General features: G+C 38.9%; 1 protein-coding gene across 4 annotated transcripts in view; it reads left to right on the top strand.

Moving 5' to 3' along the window:
• ACSS3 (acyl-CoA synthetase short chain family member 3) overlaps positions 1–21407 on the top strand; it is a 177698-nt gene that overhangs the window by 39894 nt on the left and 116397 nt on the right. For all 4 annotated transcript variants that reach the window (XR_009743624.1, XM_061454688.1, XM_061454687.1 and 1 more), the window contains 2 exons: positions 25–176; positions 12251–12354. Coding sequence is in view for 3 of the 4 variants with exons in the window: in XM_061454688.1 (XP_061310672.1) it covers positions 25–176; positions 12251–12354 (256 nt within the window). In the remaining variant the exon portion in view is untranslated. The remainder of the gene's footprint in view (positions 1–24; positions 177–12250; positions 12355–21407) is intronic.

The raw sequence follows: 21407 nt of genomic DNA, 5'->3' as shown, positions 1-21407 counted from the left end.
CATTTTAAATTATTCTCTCCATAGGGGAAGCCTGTGGGAACGCCAGATGCTGGGGCCTATTTCCGTGTGCTAGCAGAGCATGAAGTAGCTGCCTTCTTTACTTCGCCAACTGCAATTAGAGCAATCCGTCAGCAGGACCCTGAGGCAGCCTTGGGAAAGCAGTACTCTCTGAAAAGGTGAACTAAGGATACACTGGAAGTAGTTTCTTCCAGAAACAGGCGGGATGAACTAAGAATAGCAGAGTGTCTGGGGTTTTGCCCACTCCGTATAGCATAATTTAAATGTATTCTTGATAGTTTAGGTACACAGGTATTTGCTTGTAAATTTATGTTGTTAGTTCAGAGAAGATGAAAGCTGTTTAGAAGTTTATGACTCTAAGGTTAAGAGCTCTTACTGAGTTAGGATTGCTCGCTCAACCTTAGTTTTACTCCACTATGCTTATAACCTGTAATACAGTCTTGGCTTACGTGACCCTGTACTGTTTTCCCACATGACCTCTCATTTCATTGAGTGCAGAGGATATTTTGTGTTTGTTTAATCAGCAGCTAGTCAATGTTTTGTTTATCTCTCCATAATTAAGTTACTATTTCTGGTTATGTGCTATCTTGTACTATTTTTAAGGTGTTTATCACTATACTGTCAGCATGCTTTGACTGAGTTTATCCTCACAAATCCCCTGTGAGATGAGAGAGTGGTTTTATCTGTATTTTGCAGATGGGAAGCTGAGGCATGAGAGATTAAGGTCAAAGTCTTCTATGGGTTTTGAATATCCAATCTGAGCCACTGAACTACCAACGTTTCGGAGTTCTTAGCATTATATGGTTGAAAAATGCATTATTAGCACTATATTAATAAAGTGTCTGTCACATTGTCTTGCATCTGTGAATGTTTAGTACTTCTACAGACCAAGTTTCTGTATCTTACACAGAAAATAATCTAAAAATGAAACTTGATTTTGGACCTCATCTAATCTTGCAGCTGAATAATTTGCTCAGCATCAAAGGACTGTGTCAGACTGTATAGGCACCATTCAGTCATAAGAACATCTTTTATCACGCGTGTCCAAAGAGAAGGGGAAGATGCAAAGCCATGTAGCTTCATTAGACCTACACGTTCTTAATTGTTCAAGCGAGTTTTATTTATTAGTAAGCTGGATTTATTCCTGAGGTATTCATTACAAGTTCATCATTACTTTCTTTGATCTGTTTTGAGTGTTGTCAATCCTTACTCTTCCTTGAAATAGAAAACAAGCTCATTTGAGACCCTAACTGAGGGGAATTGACAGACTCTCCTAATTGACAGACTCAGTTAAAACCCTATTATTCTATGATATTTATTGACAAGAAAGTGGTTTGGATACTAGGAAATTTAATTACTGTTCCTCAGCATTTTTTTAGGCAATGACTAAAATGACTTAGTCTGGAGTATTCATTTAATGAAAGATCTGCTACCCTGCTCTGTAAGTTGTCACATTTTCTGGTCAAATGAGAACTCCAGATAAGAGTCTCCTTGTTGATATCAGTTGCCCCAGATGTAAAGAGGTATTTCATCATTGCTATTCCTGTTCAGTGCAGTTAATGAACTTTTCAATTTTCTTCAGCTTTAGTTGTATCATAATTCACTCAGCTTCGGGCCATGTCATCCACTGGTATGCGACTTCTCTTTACTAAACTCTCTAGTGCAGCATTTAATATCTAGTAGGTGCAGTTGTTAAGAACTGGAGTTCAACAGGTGATTAAATTCCCATTTTCGGAAAATCCTTGCTTTTGGATGTTACTTAGCTGGACTTTCACATCCAAGCTCAAGTGAATTTGGCCTGGTTCAGTTTGAAATCAGTCTTACTTTTAACTAATTTACTTGATCTATGATGCTTTCTTTGTTATATGGTGTAGAATCTTTGATATGAGATGTATTTCTGCTGCCTGGGCTGGCATGCATCCTTACTTACTCTGTAGAGATTCTGAAGCACATGTCCAGGAATGCAGTCACAGAAGGGGTTTCCACCATGGAGCATTTAATTTCTAAGGAGTTCTATTTAAAACTGGTAAAAGTCAATGTCACTTTTAAAAGTTCTGTTAAAAAGGAATATTGCTGATAAGGTACAGAGTTGGTAGGCAATGACAGCTTCCGGTATACAAGGGAGTACTTGATTTACAGGAGTAAATTGAGTTATAAGCAGATGTGTGTTCTTTTGAAATGGCATAAGTTAAATAAATTCTATTAAGAGCTGATGTTGGAGGCATCAGTAGCCTCTGCCCAAAATTGCACGTGAAGTTTCCAAAGGTTCTAGTGTGTATGCTTCAAACTCTGTTGGCCATTGGAGTAAAATCTTGAAATTTGTTCGACTTTGACACAAAGTGTCATCTATGTCTTAAACATTGCTCATGCTTGACAGCAGAAGAGATATTCGATTTATAATGCTATAAGATAAAAGCCCTTTTCAAGCATATATTGCTAGAGGGTCTAAATGACCAGGTTTTGATAAAACAGTGTTGCTAAGCATGTTTGATCATGTTGCTGCCTGTTGTGTTTGAAAAACAACATCCAAATTCCATGACCCTCGTATATCTGAGCATATTCTGTTCAGCTTTTAGAATTTGTTCCTATCTTTACAAGCTTAACTCCATAACATCACTCATCAACTCTTCCCATATTTGGAATCACACTTCATCTTTTAATTGATATAATTGTTATGAGCTGGTCAGGTCTGATGTCCAAATAATTGTCAACTGGCAGTTTTGCATGGAACGGGGCAACAGCTCCAGTGATCAGTGATAATTTGCAGTTTGTGTCCAATGGCCTACTTGGCTTTCTTGACTTTAAGTCAGTTGCGAATGTTCTGCCATTTTATATAAGAGGATCTAGAGATCTTAGCTTGTTCAACTTATACCGGATATTAATGCACTTGCTTTACTAAAAAATAGGAGACCACATGAAAAATGTGCAGAAAGAATGAACAGCAAGTAGATTAGACACTCCCATTTTTTGTCTCATAACAGCGGAACAAGAGGATGTGAAATTAAAGTAGCAAATTAAGAAAACTTTTACTGTGAAATACTTCTCGTATAATTGATCTCACCTATGCTGCTAGAGGACATGTGACTAAGACCCAGAATTTAGGACAATTGAAGTACATTATGCAGTTCTGTGTGCTACCCCCAACTCTGTGCTGCTGTAGATCATGTATGGCCATTCCTATTGGAGTCTTGAGCTGTGCAGCTCTGGTTATTATCCATGTGAACACTCCTGCTTTTGGGCAGTGGTTTGAAGATGTGGCTTCTTTTGTGCTTGGAGTGAAACCAAAATGTACATGCTGTACTGAGCAATTTAGATTGCATCAGGGCCATTAGGGACCTTGATCTGTCCCCTGTATCCGGTGATACTCTTTCACAGATACCCCCTTGTCGTGGGGAAAGAGCTTGCGTTCCTTTGTGAGGTTGGGAGCTATGCTGGTGGTGGCTTATGCCTCCGGTAGGTTCTCCCATGCCAGACAGATCTCAACTGAAGCGTCAGACAAAGTGTGTCCATGGGCAGAATGGGTTCACTAGCTTTCGGGCAACCATCCTAGGAGAAGGACAACTCTAACTTCAAACCCAGGCAGATGGAGCTCATATAGCCCTGTAAGGCCATCCATCTAAGAGAAGGACTTACTCTAATCAAACCTATGACCTGAGGGCTTTGCTGTCACCGTCCAAGCTCCCTAGGCCCTGGCAGATAAACCTCAGGTGTAAAGGGTGGGGCCAGTTCTGCGCACACTGTGCCTAAAAAGTCCACTGTGCAGGCCCGAAGGGCTTACCCACACTTGCAAAGCCCTGTAGCGACAGGTGAGGGACAAAACGGCAGGTGATAAGGTGCACTGGAAGTCGCAGACCCAACCCTGCATGCAGGTGGTTCAGGACATTGGTCACTCGAGACTGACCCAGGAGATGACGGTCTTGTTCGGCAGCATCCTGAATGACCAGGCAGCCTTTTTTTTAAGAGAACACTGCTTGCTCCATATGGAGAGAGGCCTAGAAAAGGTGGCCTAACCAAAGCTCATCTCCCCCTTGTCCTGGGTTCAGCAGTAGCAGTCATGTTTCTCCTTCATGGTAGCTGGTGCAGTGCTGTGTTTTGACGTCCAGCCTGGGAACAGTGCTGGTGATACCGATGTTTTCGGTTGTTGCTAAGTGATGTTTACCCTGACCAAGGACTTTGCGAGGCTCATGCTCTGCCAGGGAGGAGGGGAAGCCGTGAGGAAGCAGAGATGGGGCCCCTGACCCAGGCTAGCCAAAGAGGTATTCCATACCACAGCACGTCATGCCCGGGGTGGGGGGAAACTGGGAGTTACCCGGAAGGACACGGGCTTCCGGGTGGGACTTGTTTCTCGGTGGGTGGTACTGTATTCTCTTCCCTTGTTATTTTCTCTTATCGTTGTAGTTGATAGTAGCGGTGGTGATTTGTGTTGTACATTGGTTGCTGGACTGTTCTTGTCTCAACCCGTAGGAGTTGCACCCTTTCGATCCTCCTCCCCATTCCTTCGGGAGTGGGGAAGGGGAGAGCCCTGGTGGGGTGGGGGGTGGGGGGGTGGCCTCGATTGTTGTCAGCCCGGCACCACTCACTGGGAGTGAGTGAACAAGTTGCCTGACTGGGTTTAAACCACGACAGCCCTCCACCTGGTTGGCTAGCTGCGGCCAGTGGGCATCTTCTTTTGCGGTCGATTAAAGACAAAGAGACAAAGGCATACACCTGCCTCCAAAGGTGCGTCCAGATTGACATTCGCATGTTGGAACATCAGAACCATGCTTGATACAGCAAACAGTGGGCATCCTGAGTGCCATTCTGCGCTAATTGCCCATGAATTGTCACGACTTAACATCAGTATTGCTGCTCTCAGTGAAGTTCACCTTCGTGAGGAAAGTAGCCGTAAAGAACATAGTGCTGGCTATACACTCTACTGGTCAGGCAAATCCAAAACTGAAAGTCATCTTTCTGGAGTTGGCTTCATGATTAAAAACTCCATCGTCTCTAAACTTGAAAATTTGCCGATAGGTCATTCCAATCGTATTATCTCCTTACGTCTTCCACTACACAATAAGCAGCATGTTGTTCTTTTCAGCATATATGCTCCAACTCTGCAAGCTGACCCTGCAGAAAAAGAAAAATTCTACTCCGACCTGCATCACCTCACTCAAAAGGTTCCTATAGAAGATAAAATCATAATCCTTGGTGACTTCAATGCCCAAGTAGGTAAGAACTTTGACGCCTGGAAAGGAGTACTAGGCAAGCACAATGTTGGCAGCTGCAATGATAATGGTCGCCTCTTACTAGAGTTCTGTGCAGAGCAGCAGCTTACTATCACCAACGCTATTTTCCAGCAGAAAGACAGCCGGACGACAACCTGGATGCATCCTTGATCTAAACATTGCCACCTTATTGATTATGTCTTAGGGTGCCAGAGAAATATTCATGATGTCTGTCACACCCGAGTGTGCGGAATGTCAAACAGACCACCGCCTTGTGTGTTGCAAACTTAATTTCCACTTCAAGCCCAAACCTAAGAGTGGCGGCATACTGAGGAGGAGGCTTAATGTTAATAATCTCCAAATAGCTGCAGTGAGGGACAGCTTTCAGGCTAACCTTCAAACTAGGCTTGAAGACCAGCTTATAGATTCTTCTCCTGAAGCACTTTGGCAACATATTAAAAATAGCATCCTGCAGTCCTCCATAGAATTCATTGGATTCTCCTTAAAGAAAAACAAAGACTGGTTTGACGATAGCAACCAGGAGGTCCAGGAATTGCTGACAAAAAGAGATCTCATCAAGCACACCTCGCTCAGCCACTTTGTCATGTAAGAAAAGCAGCCTTTTGTCTTGCATGTAGCAAACTCCAACAGAAACTTCGAGACATTCAGAACAAGTGGTGGCTCAACCTAGCAGAAAAGGCTCAATTATGTGCAGATTTGGGTGACCACAGAGGATTCTATGAGGCTCTGAAAGCAGTGTATGGACCCACATTTCAGGTTCAAAGCCCCTTACTTAGTGCAGATGGCCAAACGCTTCTTGCAGATAAAATCTCCATCCTGAATCATTGGTCTGAACATTTTCCAACAGTCTTTAGTGCTAACCGTGTAGTCCAAGGTGAAGGAATCCAGCACATTCTACAACATCCGGTGAAAAATTAATTGAATTTAGCCCCTACCATGGGAGAGACTCTTAAGGCTATACAGCAGGTGAAAACTGGCAAGGCAGCTGGGGTTGACGGAGTCCCACCTGAAATCTGGAAGCACGGAGGCCAAGCACTTCATGCTAAATTTCATGAGCTAGTTGTGCGCTGTTGGGAACAAGTTGAATTACCATCAGATTTTTTTGTGATGCAATCATCATCACTCTGTATAAGAAAAAAGGTGTAAAGTCAGACTGCTCAAGCTACCAAGGTGTAACTGCTCTCCATTGCTGGAAAAATTCTTGCAAGAATACTATTGAACACATTAGTACCCGCTATCACAGAAGAACTTCTACCTGAAAGTCAGTGTGGTTTCAGAGCTAATAGAAGTACCACAGACATGGTATTTGTTCTCAGACAACTGCAAGAAAAGTGTAGAGAACAGAATAAGGGGCTCTATGTAACTTCCTCAAAATGATTATTCTGTTACATGAGGATCAGCAAGGCCAAGTCAGATATGGCGATGCACTCTCTGAGCCCTTCCCAATAACCAGTGGTGTGAAACAAGGTTGCGTTCTCACACCAACTTTATTCACAATCTTCTTCAGCATGATGCTCCAAAGGGCTATGGTAGACCTCAATGAACAAAATGGCATTTATATTTGATATTGTACTGATGGTAGCCTATTCAATCTAAGGCGACTGAAGGCCCACACTAAGACCCTAAATCATCTTGTCCATGAACTGCTTTTTGCTGATGATGCCGCCCTTGTTGCCCACACAGAAGCAGCTCTGCAGCATTTAACATCTTGCTCTGTGGAGGCGGCTGAGGTTTTTGGGCTGGAAGTCAGCTTGAAGAAGACAGTAGTTCTCTACCAACCTGCATCACAAGAAGATTATCACCATCCGCACATTACCATTGGCGAGTCAGAGCTTAAGTCAGTTCAGCAGTTCAGATATCTGGGAAGCATTATTTCCTTGGATGCCGCGATCGACAAAGAGATAGACAACAGAATAGCAAAGGCATATAGAGCCTTCGGAAAACTCCATAAAAAGAGTCTGGTGCAATAAACACCTGAAGAAAAGTACAAAGATCAGTGTCTATAGAGCCATTGTACTGTCTACTCTTTTATATGGGTCTGAATCATGGGTCATCTACCGTCATCACCTGCGACTCCTCGAATGCTTTCATCAGCACTGCCTCCATACAATTCTAAACATTCATTGGACTGACTATGTGTCAAATGTCACTGTCCTCGAACGGGCAGGGGTCACCAGTATTGAGGCCATATTGCTGAAATTGCAGCTACACTGGGCAGGGCACGTCTCTAGGATGAAGGATCACCGCCTCCCTAAGATCGTGTTTTACGGTGAACTGGCCACTGGTAGCCATAAGAGAAGTGCCCCAAAGAAGAGATATAAGGACTCTCTGAAGCAATACCTTAGCCTTGGCCATATTGACTACCATCAGTGGTCCACCTTGGCCTCCAATTGGGAGACTTGGAGACACACCGTACATAATGCTGTTGAGTCCTTTGAGAACTCACGCAGAACTAGTCTCAAGGAGAAAAAAAAGACAACGTAGAAAGAATTGCACCCCACCTATAGTACCCAAGACCTTTCGCTGTGCTTTTTGCAGCCGGATTTGCCTATTCCACATTGGCCTTTTTAGTCATCAGCATGCTTGTAGTAAGCGTGGGTAAAGCCTTCCCAAATCTTTGTTTGCGAAGTCAAGGCATGATATGATGACATATAACAGGTGATGATACTTTGAGTCCACTTGCTGGACTCTTGAATAGGTCCTAAAAGCTTGATTGCACTGAATTTTGTGCTAGTAATGTAGGTTTGTAGAACAACAGCTTGGGACATTTATTTAACTGAGAAGCTTTAAGATGTTTCTTATCCATTAATTGCATTGCAGGGATAGATGATTGCAGGATGGGTGCATTGACATTCTTTGAAGTTTTAAGTGGACTGTCAGAAAAATAATTCAGTGGGATATTTTGTAACCACTGCCATCTGTCTCTTGCTATACTGTTTGATAGGAGAAAAGAATTCCACAGTTCTTATGCTTTGTTAGGCTTGTGGCACTTTGATATTCTTTTTTATTTTTTTGTGCTGTAAATTTGCCAAAGAGCTAATCCCTCCCTTTCTTGCAACATAATGCTCCTCTTAAGCCTGCAGATTATTGAATCTGATTACTAAAGCTGGCAATTCAGAAGAGAGGAATTCTGCTTTTGGCTCAGGGAATAACATGATGTCTTAACTTTTTTGTCAAGTCTTTTAAGTTCTTGCCCTATTTTTAGAACAAAGGCACTTAACAGATTTTTTTTTTCAGCAATTTATAAAGTTAATGAATTCATCATCTGATGGTTTACATCATAGCTGAAATGTTGCATTTAACATGCCTAATTACAGAACATTCCATATAATGTAAATTGAGCAGTGCTTAACTGGAGTGCCCTACATGCGGCATGAGTCTTAAAAAACTAAACAAAATATGTATTTATGTGTTTTCTTGTCCAATGTATTGTTCTCTTCTATCGTAAGCTTTTATCTGTGTTTTAACTTCCAGTTAGCTATTAACTGTAATTATCAGCTAAGCAGTAAAGCACAATGACTTGTGCTTTACAATAAGAAGCATTTGGGGGCAAGGTATTGATTGGGGTCACGCTCATTATAATCATTGTCTTCTAATGTGGGAGATGTACTCAGAAAGCAGTTTACCAAAATGATGTAGCATATTTATGAGTACAGAAAACTATGTTTATTTGATATGAAAACTGCTTATACATTTGACCTTCTGCCATCTATTCCAAGAAAGAAGCCACTCAAAGCCATCTTGGATGTCAGAAAGGAAGGTTGGCCAAAACACTGTTCTGCAATTAAGGAAGTTGAATTATTTAATCTGTATGTTAAAGTTCAACATGGTAACATTTTTTGATGTCTTCTGACTTTCATAAGTGTGTAACTAGATGTGCAGGAAATTAATTTTCATGTATCAAAGTTACTTTTGTGGCTACCTTTATGACTGTTACTTCTACTTAGTTCACAGAAAAGACCATTCTCAGGTTGTTATATTTAGCTGGTGCAGTGGTCCCTGCGTTGGTGATTTTAATCCCAGAATCTGATGGTGGGCCACATGAACCTCTGTTCATATTTTAATTAGGCATTTTGTCATCTCAGAAGCCTTGGGGATTGATAGAGTACTTGGTAGGGTGTCTCTGCAGTTTCTCTTATGACAGGCTATTCAGGAAATGTGAGTATTGATGTACACTTTCACTCCAAGAAAGAGGTTATTTTGAAGTAAAGAGAATTCCGATGTGGAGTCTGACCGTGTTTGCCTTTTACCTTTCTTCTCTTCCCTCAGTTTTCTGAATTTTGTAATTGCATCTCTGTGTGAAATGAAAGTTCTGTCTTTGTTGGTAATATGCCAAGTAGGGAGGATTTGGGAGAGGAAAGGCATGAGACCATCCTGTGCAGATACTGCAGAAGGGAAGCAAGTTTTTTGGTCTGTAGTGAAATGGCATGTGCATGGCAGCTCTGGATCCAGAATTCACATTGTACCTCGTGGCAGGATTGCACCTGGTGGTTACAAACGTTCATTGACATGGCTGAAGCGTTTCAGACTGCCACACCACTCTTCTGGGGAAGGAGGCGCAGGTTTTCATTGTGATTTATCTGTGAAATGAAACCAGAAATGTTAATGTCTTAAATTTCCCTCTGGCTTAGACTTTATTTCTGAAATAGATGATTTCTGTTTCAAAATTTTGCTTAAATAGGAACAAGTGTGTATAAAAACAGGAATGTCCAAAACTTTCAGACCTTCGTGATTTCCTTTTTCTGAGATGCAGGAACATCCCTTCCAACTTATATTGCAATGACTTAATAGCTGTGTCTATTGCCACTTTTTTAAACAGCGGCTTAGTCATATGTTAGTGTTGCTCTAGGGCCTTGGATTTTGTTTCATTTGGTTTTCATTTTGATTTTGTTACATAGAAAATAAACCTTACTCTTTTGAGTCTTTTAGAGATAAATTACTCTCTAAAGTTGCCCTTTGTTCTTTTTGGACTATAGAAGTCTAGAGAACTGTTCAGCATGGACTTTTTTTTTAATTTTTAATAATAAGAACCAAGTAGAATAAATACCTTGCATTGCTATCAATAGAAATCATGCTGTTAAAAACATGGACTATAAAAGAAGGCATGTACTAATGACCATACGTTGAACATAAATCAGCAGTTCATTTGAGTACAGTTGGCTGTTCATTTTAGTACAGTTGGCTGTTCATTTTCATCTGTACATCAGGAATCTGAATTAGAAGTTGTGTGTCTCTGCCTGAAGAGATAGCTTGTTTCTTTGTTGGAGGTGTGGTGGCAAGATTGCGAATGATTCTTCTCCTTAGTATCTTACTAGGTGATGGTGTATGGGCAGTGTCATGAGTATCTGTGACAATTAGGATAGAAAAGAATGTTTCAGTTGGAAGGGACCTATACAGTTATCTAGTCCAGCTGCCTGAGCATTGCAGGGCTGACCAAAATTCAAATCATACTGTTAAGAGCATTTTCCAAGTGCTTCTTAAACGCCGACAGGCTTTGGGGCATCAACTACCCCTGGAAGTTGAAGAGAGCAGTGAGGTCCTTTTCTCCAAACTAGACAAACCCAAAGTCTTCAGCTGCTCCTCATAGGACATTTCTTTCAGCCCTCTCACCAGCTTTGTTGCATATGAGTACCTTAACATCCTTCTTAAATTGTGTTGTCCTGAACTGCATATGGTACTCAAGGTGAGGCTGCACCACATGTAATTTAACAAAGTTTTAAATTGCCCATTAGGGAATAAGTGCAGAAAATCTTCTATGACATGAATAAAGTTATGGTGCAAATGTCAGAAAGATCAGAACCTTACTAGCATGCAGTAGTACATGGTAATGTCTAGCTTCTAAGTACTGGTAGTCATTTAAGAAAGCTACCACTGACATAGAGGAACTTATCATTCTAAACAAGGCATGAAGTGCATTTCTGATGCTTAGTAAAGGGCAATAAAGTATGGCTAAGCATCCAGTAAAAGATACTAAAGATGAAGTCTTCCTGTGAGTTTAATGCTCAGTTATATAGTACTACCTGTTTTAATAGCACAAACATGCAGATCACATCTGTCAGAGCTGCCAGGCATTGCATCTCTTCTCTGCCAAAGTTGGCTGTGGGAATATCCAGTCAAATGAGCTGAAGTCTAGAACTGTGATCAGGGACCCCAGGCTGCTGAATGTTGTTCTGTTTGGCATTATCCAGTAGGATATATAGCCTGCCTCTCCACAGGAAAATGTTTCTATGTCACATTAATTTTCCCTAAAACTAATTTCCAAAATGCCTATAAAAAGATGACTCAGCAGTTCAAAGAATACTAAAATCTGCTTCAATGGAACGCTATTAACAACTTAAAACTAAGAGTTATGCTACAAGTATTTCCTTTAGTTCTGTTTATTTCTTTAATAGTTTTTCTGGTATGTTTCTGACATGTTTTGCCTAAAGGATATTTACCTAGTTTCTGTGTACAAAGCATTAAATTACTTTTACTTCCACTGACAGTTGATTGCCTCTGTTCTCCCAAGGTCTTTGCATTCAGAAAATAAAGCTCTTTTACATGATTATTAAGTAGCATAAATTAGTATTACTAAGATTCTAATTTTTACTTAGTAGGAAGGAGCTTACAAAGAGTAAGAATCCTTCCTCCCCTTTTCTCTTTATCTGGGAGCAGAGGTACTTATTTCTTTTCACATGGTAAAGACAAGAGTTTAATGGGCACAAGTTGCTCCTGGTAAGATTCTGACTGGACACAAAAGGGAAATTTTTCACAATGAGAACAACCAGGCATTGGAATAATCTCCCCAGGGAAGTGGTGGATTTCCCAATACTGGAGGCTTTTAAGATATGGCTGGAAAGGGTTTCGGACATCTAGTCTAGGTCATGCGTTGCCTAGAAAGGTTGGACCAGATGAACCTTGAGGTCCCTTCCAACCTGGTTTTCTATGATTATGTGATTTACTGAATTTGTTGTTTTCCTTTCCCCATCCAGATCAAGACATACACTTTCTTTAATTTTCATTTAAAGGTTCAGAACGTTATTTGTAGCTGGTGAGCACTGTGATGTGGACACACTAGAATGGTCAAAAAAGGTCTTCAGAGTACCTGTCTTGGACCACTGGTGGCAAACAGGTGAGTGTTTTAAAATGCCACTTGTAAAATACATTGAGGCAATATTTTCAGACTTGTTTCCCTAGTCTACAGGTAGAACTGTATTTTTATATGGTTTGCAGATGTGACTGCTTTGTGACAGAAAATTTGGTATTTAGGGAAGCTTTCAGGTTTAAGTTAAGTTTTTTGCATGTGTATTTTTGTGTACCTAAAAAATATGCAGCACAGAGTAGATGCTTTGGTCTTTAATATTGTTTTGTGTGGATCTAATCCAACTTCAATGGATTATTTTGGAATGTCTCCCATATATTTCCCTTGAAGGAGGATTAGATACTTAGAAGTATCAGTGAAGTATCAGTGAAGCAGAGTACCAATCTGTGTGTAACTTTGCAAAAGTGCCAGTTGAATTCTGGATTAAGGCTCCATCAAATGTATCTCTATAACTGTGGATTTTCAAATTTTACTGTTACAAGATCAGATTTGGATTTTGCTTCATGCACACATTATTGCTATTGAAGCTAAGGAAGAGTATTACAAAAGCTTCCTCCTCCTCTCCCTCCTTCGCTCCCTTCTAAGAATATTTCTTCTATTTTCTGTGCATCATTGTTTTGAGATGCAGATTTTCTCTGATCTCTCTCTCTCTCTAGGGGGGGGGAAAACATTTTGATTCCTCCATGATGGGTCAGATAGCAGATATACAAGATTAGGAAAAAAAAAGGGAAACTCTAGCTCCTCTCTATTATATGTTAGGTAATGGAATCAGTTGAGGAGGTTTCAAATGAATCACTTTTATTAATCCCCCCCGGATTAGGTATATACTAAGAAAGTCCTGCAAGATAGTGTAATTTTTTATTTAATCTGCTAATTAATTAGCATGAGACCTGCATTTTGGTCACTTCTCTATGATCCTAAAGATTATAGGCAAGAACAGGCCTGAATTGTGCAGAATGAGCAATTAACTTAAAAAGGCTAAAAGATCAAACAATGTCTTTGACTGCCTACTGAACTGGCAGTAAACAATATTGCTGTACATAATTTTACATGTGTTTTTATTTGTCATCTGTGCACATATATATATAATTGCTTATACTTTTGACTTACATTTAGTGCAAAGTTTTAATGATACCATGTTTATATAGATGTATCTCGGGTATGAGTGAGAGACCTTAAACATGTGCGTGTAATTGTACTTATAGCGAATAGAGGTAAGACTGAGAGACTTTCCAAAGGCCACAAACCCTACGCATAGTACAGTATGTTCCTTGATTTTCATATTCACAGCATGCTCTTAAATTAAATTGTAGCAGCCTTCCCTTCTGTCGTTCAGTCACCTCATTTTTAGCAGAATGCAAAGCATATCCCATTAACTGTGAAAAAATAAGCAGTGTCTGTCACTTGGCAAGATATTGTTGAAAGTGGATTTCTATGCCAGAAATGCCCTTTCAATACAATATTACTGTATTTCAGTGCACTTGGTCAAAGTTGTATGCACTAAATGTGAAATATTTTATAGAGGAGATAACTGGCTGTTTCACTTCATATTAGAAATATGCAAGATTAGTGACTGATGACAGGGTAGAGGACCCAAAAATTCAGAAATAGGAATCTTCCAAACTATATTTAAAATAAAAAATTGCTACTAAAAGCACAGAATAAAACCCCCTTATCACTTCCAGCAGGAAGAGGTTGAGATGGCTATTTTATGTAGAACTAGTAACTTTTTAAATTTTTTTTTTTACAAAATTCAATTCAAATTAACAAAACTGTTGAATTTTATGAATTACCTTTTTTGTAATTGAATTGCAGCTGCAGTTATAAATTGCTGTTTCATTATGCCTGAGATTGAAAGCCTTTGACTTATTTCTAGGTATGAAAATACTTTTGACGTTTGATAATCTGGCAAATTGTTACTTCTTCGCCAATTTGAAATTTATCGGCATTTTTCCAAAACAGAAGCATTACAAAGCTGTGAGAAATGTTGGCACCTTGATTTTACCTGATGACTCTAGCCCTTCTTATGCAGTTATGTCTTAGTTGCTGACTCTTTCAACTGAAGCTAAAGGAAAGGATGATGATGAGGAAAATCCAGTACCAGTATCTGGGTAATTAGTGGGGTTTGTATGATGAGGTAATTTCTATTCCCTTGTTTATGACTGAGAGTAGAGAAAAGATCAGCTTTGTAGAAATGAGAAGCAACTGAGTCATTATTTGGAGATGGAAATGAGTATGAGTGAAGGGAAACAAAAAGCTAACAAACAAAAGTATTATAAAATTAAAAGGAAGTGTAAACCACTTTCTGCTTCAGGTTTAGTAACGTATCTGCAAAGCTCCTGGCCCTTTTGCTGTATATTGAAATTAGAAATAAATGAGTATGGACAAAGAAATGCAGATGATAGAATTTTCTTCCATTTTGTCTTTAGAAGATTTATGGAGTGTATGAAATCACTGTGAATTGAAACAGTACTTTGAAACAGAAGAAAGCTTTCATTAGGGGACTTCAAAGCAGCTACACCTGGAAAGCCTGATTGATTAAAACTTTGGTTTGTGTCAATATGCTGTCCTGAATAACACTTACTTTAAATGTTAATATTTGTGTTACAAATATTGTTAGCACATCTTACAAGCTGTGAAACGTATACCAGTGAGTGGCAAAGTAGTATTTGAGGCAGTAAGGCCTTGTAAGAGCTTTCTGTTTTCTTTGGAGACACGGCAATGCGTGAAAGAACACTATTTTCAGATCCAGTGCTCAATCTGTACATGGAGAGAGGATAGTCTTGTTTTGAATTTGTGCACTGTTTATTTTCCTCTTATTTATATAAAATGCCACTTGGCATTTAAATAGCATTTTTCATCTTCAAAGTAGTTGTGCAAGCACATGCAATTCTTTTCACACCCCTGTGAAGTAAGTAAAAATACAGTCTTGCAGACATTAAATTGGGAAAGATGAGTATTTTGCCATGAGCTATCTAGGAAGCCTTTGCAAATTCAGTTTTAGAAAACAGTTTTTCTTGATTGGAGATAAATTTTCTGATCATATTTTATGTGTGTTTTGTGATATTTTGTCTAAAAGGGAAAAGGAATGCACATTTTGGACCTTGTTCTGTCTCTGTGTAGTTACGTTTTAAGGAAATGATACAGTAGCTCTCATTCAGTATTCCATGTAAGTATATTATGGGGCAGCTTGCCAAATCTTTTTGAAATAGCCTAAACAGTTTTTAGGTTGTAGCTGCTGTGCCACATCCCTGGGAAAGGCCTCAATAGACAAAGAAATGTGATTCTGGGTTACAGTCATGAGTTTGTGATGAATTGTGGAAGCATGAGGGCTCTGAAAGCTTGTGTTGCTTTCATGCTAGCTATTCAGTATTTTGTAGTAAAAAGAAGTAACCACATTGTTTTTGACATTTAGAAACAAGCTTAAGAAGTCAGATTTATGCTTCTTCATAAGTATAGGATGTAAAGAGTTTTTTCTCTTTATATTTTTAAATAAAAATATTTTGAGACTATCTTCGAGGATGTATAGAAAAATTCAGTTGAAACAGAACTGAAACTTTAAATTCAGTGATAAAATTCTATATGTACAAAATCTCAGTCAAGAGACATGTTTCCATAAAACTCTTGATCATGTACTGCGGGAATTGAAGCTACCAGAGCATGCAAGTGTAGGAGGCATAAATTGGAAATATTTGCTATGTCCTGAGTGTGAGCAGGCAGAACTATGAGATGATCGCCCATGTTTTTTGTTTTCATGGAAATAGCTACCTTATCCAGTAAGGAATGGGTGTCTGCAGCAGGAGTACGACAAAAAAAAAATCATGCAGTGCTTACTACATTTACTACATTATGGCTGCTGAAAAAGAAGGTTGTAGTACGTACACATTGTAATGAGATCTTGGATACTCTGTGACATAGTGTGATTAAATCTACTATTAGGAATTCCCCAAGTTCTGTTGCACAATTAATTAATATACTCTATCACTTTTAAAATTCTTCTTGTTCCTTCCCTGTGTCTTAACTTGAAAACATGCAAATGCTATGATGGTAATATCAGACATACTATTATTGTGTAATTCCACATAGGACTAATAGTTACACAAATCTTATATTACAACTGTACTAACAACTGTCACTGAATTCAGTGTAAAAAATATGAATCATAGTTAAGTGTACATACTGTAATGTACTTCAGTTAGCTACTTCCTACCACAATCGTGTATGGGGAAGAGTTTATTAATCTGGTCTCCAAGTAGCATGACACGTTCCCCACTCTTCAGTTTCTATTGTGTTGTCCTGGCAACGTTCTGCAGAATCTTCTCTGGAGTATCTGGAAACATGGATTTTGCAGCTGAATTGCTAGCTAATTTTTCCAGATTTCCACTACATAACTGTTCTTTAGGTGAATTACCTTGTCAATGTAGACCTCCATCTCCCCACGTTTGACAGTTGGATTACAGATTTTGTTCTTTGACAATTACGTGCTTTGTCCCATTCAAAACCATGCAGATGAAACCAGTGCATTGCTTTAATATGGTGGCATTTTCAGATGAAGAGGCAGCAGGAAAGGTAAACTAAACAAAGAAACAAAGGGTGGCTGTTTAATTTGTAGTAATTAAAGTAAGGAGTTTGTTTGTTTGTTTGTTTGTGTTTTGGTTGTTTTTTGTTTGGTTTTCTTTTGAGTGTCAAAAATTCACTTCTGAACTTATGGAGCCCAAGAGTCTGGAGCTGAGATGAAAGATACATAACAAATTTCTTTCGAAGTCCAGGCTCCTGGTCTAGGTTGCCAGGTGGTGCCTCAGTGTAGATGCAGTTCATGCTTTTTAAAGACCTGTGTATCCTGTAAATACTGGGATCATATTTTTTATTAGTGAAAGCTGATAGCCAGCAGAGCAGTTCTACAGAAGTGGAGATTACTCTGCAGAAACTTATACAGCTCCACAGCCCTGAATTACAGAATTCTCTGAGCATAATTTTCTGGATAACTGAATTTACAACAGGTATTCATGTAGAATAGGATGTGAAAAGTGGTCATTTATCATGTCTCTACCTGGGGGCTTGCATTCTCTCCTTTAAGTGTATGAACATGGATCATTTCAGTCATTGTTTGTGGTTTAGTAATCAGACTTGTGAAGATGTGGACTGAGTGTCATTAGTTACAGTAGCTTGTCATTCCTTCAATGTCATGTTAGGACACCCTGTTTAAGTAAGTTTTTGGTTGTCCTTATTGGAGGAAAGAGAGGAGGAAATTCTTTTAGGGGCCATGGACGTTGCCAATGCAGAGACTGAGCTTTCAGTAGTGTGTAGCTGTCTAATTTTGTACAATGCCCTTTATCATTAGCTTCAGAGAAATGAAAAAGAACAGAACTTTTACATATTTATTTTGTCTGTCTGGTCAACCTGTGTCAGAATCCAGGAGCATTCCTAATTATTCCTGATGATTGGCTTCTCTCTTGAGGTTGGAGTAATTGCAGTCCTTGCAATTTTTATCTTACAACAATTTAACTTAAAGGAGTGACATGGATTTAAATTAGGATTTGACACTCATGTTTTCTAATAAGCCAAGTAATTTGGGCTAAATTGCTTTGAGGGATCCAACCTGTCTCTTAAACCTGTGAAAAGCAGTTGTGCCTCTCTTTTGAAGTATTCAAGTCCTGCCACTCAGACGTGGAGGAAGAGTGGGGAAACGTGCCTCTCCTCATGTGGAGCACTGGATCCCTCAATCTGTGTGTACATCCCAGAAATGTGCTATAGTTGCGGAGCAAAAATACCCACAGCCTCACTCTCCTTCCACCCAACGTTTTTGTGTTGTTGTTGCTAAAGGTGTTTCATTATGATGTAAACTGTTTGGGCCTTTAGACGTGCAGTCCCATTGAACATCAGACTTGCATAAGTTTCTTAAATGAGTGTGTATTTGGAAATGTGATAAAATTGTTTATTTGTGAAAACCCTACTTTGGAGCACTGTGTTTCTGGGAGGGTAAGGAGGAGAGGGAAACATTGAAAACTGCTGGTGCTCAGAACTGGGCATTTGATTGGTCTAATCCTTGTTAATCTAATGGTAAAATACTGAATTATTGCACTCATGCTGTTTACCATCTCCATCATATATGATGTGTGACACGACTTAGTAAAATGGTTTCTCTGCTGTGTTGCCTCTGTAGAATTTCAGTCTTAGTCATCTATACTCATCTTCCAGTCTTAAACTTTCATGAGTTTTCTCTGCAGAACCCATGTGAACATGATTCTCCTTTAGCAATTTAAGCAGTAGCTGCTTAGCTGAGAAAGTGTTTTACAGAAATGTGTTTTTTATTACTATGTACTGCTTATGTAGGTGTTGGATGTGAAAGAATGCATGACTGGATTATATACATATTCTCTAAGGCATTTTTACTTTGAAAGAATTATTACAGGTGCATAGGTTTATTGTGATCTTCAGTGCTATTCATTGTCTCCTCCATTTCATGAAGTGTGTTTTCTCCTCTAAAAATGTTTATCTTTTGACTTTTATTTCAGATGTGCAATTCACGTGGCTTTCAGTTCTCACATGCAGTTTGGGAAATGTGCCATGTTGCAAAGATCATACTGGGTCAGAGATGGCAAGAGTTTTGTGGTTTGAAAAACAGATTGATCTCTTTTGTTTTTATTTCTGGAGTTGGTTGAAGTGTGGGCTTGTCTAAGTCAGTAAGCACAATAGGTCCTTCTAGTGAAAAGAAAAAAAGCATACACCTCTGTTCTTTAAATTGCTGTAAAGGTTCTCTTTTTCTCCTGACTATACTCTTGTCAGCACCTCCTCTGTGTTGGTAAAAAATCAGTATCCACTGTGCCAGTGCCACTCTGTCTCATTTGCACTGACATTTTCTAACTTAGAATTGATAGTGTGGATGTATTAAGCTTTTCTGTTCCCATTTAACTTCAGTTTCTCAGTGGTTATTAATCTCAGTCTTTCCAAATGCAGCTGGGCGCATGCATTAATATGAATGAAGCATTATAGATGTTTTCCTCCTTTTTAAAATTTCATTGATGTGGTTTAGATGACTGAAAATAAAGGAACTGTAAAGCAGTCTTAAGTTACGGAGTTCAGCCGTCAACAATGTTTAGTGTACACTGAATAAGCAAATGAAGAAGAAGAGGGGGCACCATTAGGAATGGGTATGCTAAATACGAATAGAGCAGTCTCATCTACCTGAAGGAGACAATCTGTGACAGCTTCTCCAGTCTACATTTGTGAAATTGTTACAGGTTGCTGATCTCCTTGTCACATGGCGACTGCTTTTTTTTCATTGCTCATGAATAAAGAGAATAAAGTCCTCATTAGTGTAAAGCAGATGATTTTCCTGCTGATTTAAGGACAGAAAAGCTAGTAGTAAGCTGCACGGATCTGGTGCGTGGAAGGAATAAACCTTTGCAGGATTCAGGGTTGCCCAGTAAAGGTAGAAAGAGAACAGGAGTTTCTAAAAGGTTAGACACTGATAAATCAAAAATATGTGAATTAGTAGTATTTTTGTCTGTCTTTTCCAACTTGGCACTGTCACTATCCATACAATATACTAAGGCTCCCCAAAGTGATTAAACAGTAAATGGTTAGCACTGAGATGTGTAATTACTTTTTATAATCTCCATTTATCTCTTAGAATTTCATCATGTCTCAGTTATGATGTTACAGTAGGAGGAAAATAAAAGCTTGAAGTTAATTTTTAGTCTGAAAATATATTATAATTCAGTGCATTGCCCAACTTAATACATCTTTCAACATGCCATGTGACATCTTCAAAAAAAGGCCAGAAAACTTTCCAGTGTCCTCTGGTTATCTTGGCTGTCATTTTGATATAGGCAACTTATAAGATGTACATTATAAACTACCATTTGTAGGCAAAAGAGCCTGGTATTCTTACAAAAAGAATGCATAAACTTCTGGAGCTTTGTGACTAGCTTGCCGAATTGTGATAGCTGAGCTTACTTTCTTCTTTGGATTTAATATTTGTCATGGACCACCAACCTCTAACTAATTAGTTAGATCTTCTTTATGGTTAAATTTTGTACATTTATTCTGGAGATTTTATTTGGATGCGCTCTGAAATATTCAGAGGCCTTCTGTACATGCACATTACCACAAGTAGGATGCTTTCTGTGTTTGGGTAATATTGTGAAAGGGAGCCTTGGGGGAATTTTAATGGGTTTGGCAGTTAATTTTGTTTTCAAATGAGTGGATTGAATATAGCAATAGAGTTATTGCACAAGCAGTATTAAGCCTTCACAAGTGTAAGATGTAATCATGGTAATAGATGCTTTATTTCTAAAATTACTTTGAAGTATTTAAAAATACTTAAAGAATTGCTGGTTTCTTTTCTGATGTTAATATCTAAGAATAAGCATGGAAAGTCAGGTCCTTCAGAAAATATGTTAGTTTATAAGCAAAATGGATTTTATTTTGAGGTTCAGGCTTCAGATTTTCAGATACCTTTAGCTTATTTTGTGATTTATTTTATTCCCCACTGTGCTTCTATACGTTCACAATGATGGAAATGCTCTGTTTCTGCCTAGCTGTGCTCAGCTGTTCTTGTACACGCATTAATATAGCTTCACAGTCAAGATAATACTAACATCATAATTCCTAGATAGCACAAACAAGCTTGAAACTGTTATTCTCAGTGCTGTATATGGGCATAATAATATGGGAATGCTTGCCCATTTATTGGAATATGAATATACTTAAATCTGTGCAACACAATACAATGCAGTGTTTGCTTTTAAAGATACAAAATAGTGTCCCAGCTGACGTGGGAGGCATTGGTTGATACCACTGCAGGTTAGGATCTGATATAAAATTAAACCAACAGAGTTAACTACATAGATGAATTTTCAGGTAGTTATTTGTGGCTAGAGCTCTGTTTAAGAAAAATTGCCTAGCTTATGAAAACACTTAAATGTGTACCTGTGTTGCAGCTGACATTTAAAATGTAAAGTGATATCCTAAAGTATGGCTTAGACTACATGGACAAATTGATTGCAGAGGAGGAAGTACTTGTGATACTATTTAAATGAAACATACTGATATAAATAGCTCAGCAGTGGTAGTGTGTA

Source organism: Pezoporus flaviventris, unplaced genomic scaffold (genome assembly GCF_033815535.1).
Source record: "Pezoporus flaviventris isolate CSIRO_AGI_PZ_B2104156 unplaced genomic scaffold, CSIRO_AGI_Pfla_v1 ptg000016l, whole genome shotgun sequence".
NCBI lineage: Eukaryota > Metazoa > Chordata > Aves > Psittaciformes > Psittacidae > Pezoporus > Pezoporus flaviventris.
The sequence above is the reverse complement of the archived record's forward strand: the minus strand, read 5'-3'. Positions and strand labels throughout refer to the sequence as shown.